The 6,494-nt window shown below is 38.4% G+C and overlaps 1 protein-coding gene across 2 annotated transcripts; it reads right to left on the bottom strand.

Moving 5' to 3' along the window:
• Nucleotide 1: 1 nt before the first annotated feature.
• si:dkey-192k22.2 (uncharacterized) lies at nucleotides 2-6,351 on the bottom strand. Of its 2 annotated transcripts, none has more exons than XM_053337097.1 (10): nucleotides 6,023-6,351; nucleotides 5,135-5,431; nucleotides 4,007-4,318; nucleotides 3,064-3,198; nucleotides 2,844-2,897; nucleotides 1,873-1,908; nucleotides 1,750-1,788; nucleotides 1,630-1,662; nucleotides 1,473-1,520; nucleotides 2-118 (listed from the first exon to the last, which is right to left on the bottom strand). In XM_053337097.1, exons 1-10 carry the CDS (start codon nucleotides 6,108-6,110, stop codon nucleotides 81-83), a joined length of 1,080 nt encoding a protein of 359 aa, XP_053193072.1. In that variant the 5' UTR covers nucleotides 6,111-6,351; the 3' UTR covers nucleotides 2-80. The 2 variants fall into 2 exon arrangements, with proteins under 2 accessions (XP_053193072.1, XP_053193080.1); XM_053337105.1 differs by having other exon boundaries at nucleotides 3,064-3,174.
• Nucleotides 6,352-6,494: the final 143 nt, after the last annotated feature.

Raw genomic sequence — 6,494 nt, 5'->3', positions numbered from 1 at the left:
AGTGTCTCAGATGTTTTTATTTTTCCTGAAAGGTGATGCAGTCATCTTTATTTTGATCCAGTGTACAGCCATCAGGCTTGCTAGGGTACGGACGGATGGCTGCGATGATGCAAATTTGCTACAGAAAAGGACAGAAAAATGTGACACATTTAATGGATAGCTTGTTAATGGATAAATAAAGTTTGATATTTTTGGCAGTAGACATATTGGCTCAGTGATAGAGAGTAAGCTATGTATGTAGCATTAAGGCTGTGCAGCAGGGAATTAGCTTAGCTTAGCACAAGGGCTGGAAACAGCATTAGCCACTAGCATGGCTTTGTCCAAAGATAATCAAATCCACCTCATGTACCTCTAAAGTTTGTTTTACAGTATATGACTGCTAGATGTGTTAATACAAGAAACAAAGTGCAATAACAGATATCCGTTTTATGGTTATGAGCCTGGACTATTTCTTTGCCAGGTGTAGTAAGGGGTTGCCTGGCAACGGCCCAGAGCCAAGAAACATTTCTGCACTTAATAACACCTCTGGAAAATGGTGAATTATTGTTTTTACACTGAGGTCTTAAAAATGACATACATTAGCAAGTTAGCTTAATATTTGATAAACTGTTTACTATGGAAGGGTTCACAAGTTATGTCTTAAAACAACAGTCAGCTACCCAAATTAACACTGAAATACGTTTTTCTTGCCATAAACATTCCTCCTGTTCATACTGGCCATTAGAAGATCCCTTCATTATGCACATAAAGTGAAAATGATGGGGGCCAAAATCCACAGTCCTCCTGTGTAAGAAGGTATTTCAAGGGGACTTGGAACACTTGCTTTTCCTTATTTTCAGTCATATAATGTTACAATGTTGAATGTTCACATTAAAGGTGGCCATAGTGTCAAATAATGAGGTAAATGTATGTAGAAGAGTAAAAAAGGACATCATCAGACTCTCTGCTGGGTTTCCAATGTTTTCTTTCAGCCCAAGCTGATGTCAGCTTGTGACAAATTTTCCTTTACATGGTCATCTTCTCCATGCACAGTATGCAAGTTCACTGCTCTCCTCCACTAACATTATTTTTCCATGGTGTTGGGGGTAGTCATGCTGAGCCATGATTCGAGTCAAGCTGGCATGCCGCAGCTCTTGATCAGACAGTCCCAGAATAAGAATATAGAGCTGGAAATGAGTCCTCTATAGGTATGAACAGGGGGAATAGTCACAGTGAGGAAAGCCTCTTTTCAATGTTTATATGGACACATGAATATTGTTTTAAGACAGACTTGAAAAATTGTGAACCTGTCCTTTAACACTACAACAGTATAAAAGCTGATCTGAAAGTGAGGGAAGGAGTTTGTTGAGTATTGTCATTATGAGTTCAAACAAATTTAAAGAAAAACATATACATTGAAGTGGCTTGTAGTTTTATATTGAAAGCTAGAATATAAATTCAGTTCATGATTGCTGCAAGAAATGTACATTTACCAGTATAGCACAGGTCGACATTTCCATCCATCAGAGTTTCTATGTCATCTGAAAAAAATGTACATGAAGTCTATTGACAAACACAAATTCACAGGAGTTATATAGTTTATAGTTCATGTACTTGTGATCTGATTAATTTCTCTGAATGTGTTCCTACCTGGAGTGTCTACCTCTTGAATGGGTGATAGTCCTGTCCATTAAAAAAAAAAAAGAAGAAGAAAAAATGTGTTATTAAACAACCGTTTAATTCAAACCATGTATGTGTTTGAGAACTGACCTGACCAAGCCCGGGACCCATAGGTGTGAGGAATCATCCCTTGTTGGACAGTAACAGGGAAATTAAAATACTATACTACTCAATATACAACATTTAAAATTATGCCACTGTAAATCACCTTACCTTTAGGAGCGTTGATTTCTGTGTACTTTTCCTTATCTAGTTAAAAGACAAAACAAAGGGGTATTGTAACACCTGGAAATAAAGAGAGCTAAGTAGCTTGTGAAATGCAATTTATCTGATTATTCAGGAACGAGAGAGTTGGAAATAGAAGGAAGGAAGTTTGTTTTATGAACGGCTTATGTATATATAGACCTGTATAGATTATGGTTTTATAGCACTTTTTGACACAATGTGCATTTGTAGTGTTGGATATTGTTGGCCTGCACTGCCAATAAAAACAGATCACTGGCACTCACAGATCAATAGTGCTCTTAATTATTGTGGGCAAAAACAAACATTTCACAGCTAGAAGTCATCATCTGTGTAACCAGAACAGCAGAAATGGCAATTTATATACAAAACAGGTGAGGTTCAAACACCAATTAACAAAGAGAGTACATAATTGCGTAATAGGATCCATCTGTGAATGAACCACCCAGATACGGACCACTCCTCATGAAGGTGGTGTGACCACAATAATCAGAGAGAACAATGACTGATGCTGATTGGCATTTGAATTGACTGTTAGGTATATAAATCTCTATTTCTGCTGTTTTGACAAATGATGGCTTCTTGCTGAAACATGTTCATTTTCGCCTACAGAAACGAGAAGACTATTGATCGTGAGCGCCTTTCTTAAATTGTTATATTTTGTATTTTTTTAAATTGTTTCATGTGTGTGACTTGATTGTTTTTGTGTGTGTTTGGAAAACTGCTTGCCTAAAATTGCTCCTTGGGAGACAAATAAGAGTGTTTTGAATTGTATTGAATATTACAATATTTCATATTAAATAAAAAACTGGGAACAAGAGAAGTGAGAGAAGTGTGTATCTGGGTTCATAATACTGTTGGAGACGGGCATAAGGGGAAATGTGAAGTAGAGCAGAAAGTCAGAAGACACATTAATTCAGAAGGCACAAGTTTAAATTTACCATTCAACTGCTGTCCAGTGAGGTCGTAAGCAACAGGCCACACCTTTGGTTTTCCTGACAGAAGGGAGACATTTTAAGATCACTAAAACTAGTCAAGTGGACAATACGTGTGTGTGTGTGTGTGTGTGTATGTGTGTGTGTGTGTGTGTGTGTGTGTGTGTGTGTGTGTGTGTGTGTGTGTGTGTGTGTGTGCGTGTGTGTGTGTGTGTGTGTGTCTTACTGCAGCAGCATCTCTTCCAGTCGATTTGTCTGAGCACACTTGTAACTATAGTCAGCAGCACCACACACAGCAGAACCAGCCACAGCACCCTGAACATACACCGCCACTCATCTGGATGAGAGATAGGAATTAAAACTGAGAGATTTTGGAAAGAAAAAGGTCAAGGCCTTTAATAACTATTATTTTTTATTACTGAATAATCTGTCAACTAAAATCACGTATGCAATGCCAGAAAATAGTAAAAAAAAAAAAAAGAAATGCCCATTATAATTTTCCAGGTGAAGGTGTCTTCAAATTGTTTCTTTTCGCAGTCCCAAACCAAAACATTAAATTTACATAAAAGAGAGAAAAAGAGCAATTTTATACAAATTTTAATTCGGTCATCCAATTAATCAACTTATTGTTTCAGTTCTGAACATGTTTCCATCATGATATGTGAAAAGCATTATAAAGTTGAAATGGAAAATACGGACAAGGCGTGTGGAAATAGGAGACATATTTGAAGTTAGAGGCTATCCAGCATTTAACATTGCAGACTGGAAAATATGACTTAGTTATGAGGGAGTGTGGGAGCCAAACAGAAAGACACAAAGCTAAAATCAATACAGCCTTAGAGATACAGTGAATGGGGATGTACTGTAACTCTCTTAAAGTCTGATTGACCAACCAGAAGGGAGAGAGAGAGAAACAATGTCACAAAGAGTTAAGAAGAAGAATTGAGTGGAATTCTTTCCATTAAAAAAAATGGCCCAATTGTGGATAAAAGTTAATGGACTGGTTGAATAAAATTGGATCAGTTTCACCCAAAATGAAAACTGATTGGCCAGTCTCCTGCTGTTTTATTGCCTTCTCTCCTCTCCACTCCTCTCCTCCTCTCTAATCTTATAGTGAAGCCATACTGACCACACTTGTAACAAAGAAGCTCTCTCATCTTGACACCAACCTGTCTGTGTCCGTTTCCATGGCAGCTTTTCCTTTGCTGTTACAGTTAAAACTGTTTGATTGGCGAGCCAAAGGAGACAGCGACTGTGACTGGCTGACTCTGAGGTGGGTGGGACAGGGAGACAGCAGTAGAATGCCTCCCTCTGCCCTTCATCATCCTTCTTCTTCTTCTCCTCCTCTTTCTCCTCCTCCTCCTCTTCAGGTGGGTAGAGGTGTAGGGAGCTGTAATTTCTGCGTCCGTACAAGGTGAAATTAAGGGACTCCACATCTTTGAGTTGAACTTCTACTGACATCTCAAGATAAACCATTATGTCTGTGGATAGATGGATGCATTAGTGGATAGACAGATGAGATACAGATACCTTAAATTACTGGACCGCCATGCTAACAGCTCCAATGCTATAAATGCCTATTGTGAAAATGTTAAACTGAAATCATATTTAATCATACCTCTTTACAGGCAAAAGTAATGTCAACATATTTTTTAATTTATTGTTAATAATTTTATATTATTATGACCAAACAGGACCAAAGTGACATTTTCAGGAATGTTTATAGCAGCCGAGCAGCTAATTAGCTATCTAGCCTGCTGACATTAGCGGCAGGACAGCTAACATGGGTTGTTGTTCAGAGGCTGTGGCTCTTGTGTTGTGTAGCAGGGTGCAATCAGGCTCAGTGTGACCGTCTGCTCTGCCAGTGATCTAAGACCACATTATCACTTTATTCAAGCTTTGATTTGCTGTATCAAAATAAGGTATCCAGCTTTGTAAGCAGATGATGTGACAGCATTTAATCTCAATAATGTAAAAGGAGGGATAATCATAAAATAAAACTTATATTAAACCTCAGGGGAACATTATTTGTTTTGCAGGTAGACATACATAATAAAACACATTACAAATTTGACTTTATGATGGCACATTATATCAAAAAAGTCAGTGATTAACTACATTTTTAACAATTCATCCTGAGCAGGGATGAATTGGGCCAAATTTTATTGCAATTCAGATTTCAATTTATCTGCTGAGCAAAGGTTGAGATATTTCTATCTGAACAAAAGTAGTGCAGTATATTGGAGCCATGTTGTTACAATGGGTAAAAAGCTTATCTTTAAAACTTTGTGAAATACCTGAAGACGACATGTTGCTGTGTAATTCTGTCATGTCCATATCTGTCTCACACATGAACCAGCTCATCTGTTGGTCTTCACTGAATCTCTTAGAGTCTGACAGAGAACTTGTCATGTTGGTTTGACTCTCTTGTGTGCAGGCCTGCTCCCATTTTTCATCTCCTGGAGTCTGAGAGAGGTCGCAGATAACCTTTCTTCTAACCTCAGCATCTCCAAGCTCGTCTTTTTCCCCTTTCTTCACCTGATTCTCTTGTTCACAGGTTCGGTGGGGCAGACAGAGGAATTTAACTTTTGATACTGAAAGGAGACAGAGAATGTACAGCATAAAAATTCAGAAAGATTTCACAGTGGGAGACGATCAAAATGCTCTCAAGTCAAGAAATCAGAGCAGGATCTCAAAATGGAAGCTGTTGCCTCGAGTTTATCTCTGACAGACAAAGAGAAACAAGGAAATACATAGAGAGGAGGAGGGAAACATAAAAAGCAAAGCTATTGAATGCAAACACGAGTACGAGTACAAAGGCCAGAGCAAGCTGCTCTATAAAAGACAACTTTTCAAGGCAACATAATGCAGAAACATTTTCAATGCAGCTGTCAGTCAGTGTTGTATGGAGCTATATTGGGCAATGCGTTTTAGCTTAGAAAGGCAAGACAGAGGTCAAGTCAGATTGAGTCTACATGTTGACTTCACTTCTAAAATGTAAAGTTTCAAAAACACATCTAAGAAAACTGAGCCAAAGCTAGCAGTTCTTTCTTTTTAAAGCTTTAAATAGCTCTGAACCATACATTCAAACAAGCACACAAGAATACATTGTCACACAAATCACACGTCACACATGGCAGACAGAGTGGAGAAAACTTTTATGTGAAGCTGTTTGGATGACCCACCTCTGTATATCGTAAAGAATTCTGGGAGGCAGAGGATGAAGATGATGATCACGAGGATAAGCAGTTTAGTCAATGCTGCTCTTACCATGGTTGCACCATAGGATCACACACATAGACACGCACTCCTTCATACCGTTATGGGCATGACTTGTGGCCCGTGGTATCTGCTTCCTTCTTTCATTTCAAACAAACATATATACTCACAGCCTGTCTCTTACCATCAGACTAGTCTTTAGTAGAGGTTATGAAACCCTTACAGTATCTCATATTTCAAGTTGAGGCAGGCGACAACGCAACGAGATACATGCACACAATTCGCAGCAGCTCAACACTTCACTTCCTTTTACACTTCCTGTAATTTTCTCAGAAAGTGTAAGGAATGGAGAGTTGCAGTAACAACAAAGATTTTCTATCAGCAGAATGTAAGTAGAAATGTTTGGGTGTGTGGGTTTGTGTGAGATACATCATGTAC

The sequence above is a fragment of the Scomber japonicus genome, chromosome 2 (genome assembly GCF_027409825.1).
Source record: "Scomber japonicus isolate fScoJap1 chromosome 2, fScoJap1.pri, whole genome shotgun sequence".
Lineage (NCBI taxonomy): Eukaryota > Metazoa > Chordata > Actinopteri > Scombriformes > Scombridae > Scomber > Scomber japonicus.
This window is presented reverse-complemented; position numbering and strand designations above follow the sequence as displayed.

Excerpts from the sequence above, each read along its gene's own strand:
- si:dkey-192k22.2 (XM_053337097.1), bottom strand. The coding sequence starts at position 6,110 with ATGGTAAGAGCAGCATTGACTAAACTGCTTATCCTCGTGATCATCATC. Across the intron at positions 5,432-6,022 it reads ATTCTTTACGATATACAGAG|TATCAAAAGTTAAATTCCTC; the intron begins GTGGGTCATCCA and ends GTCTCCTTTCAG. Across the intron at positions 1,663-1,749 it reads TGGGTCCCGGGCTTGGTCAG|GACTATCACCCATTCAAGAG; the intron begins GTCAGTTCTCAA and ends TTTAATGGACAG.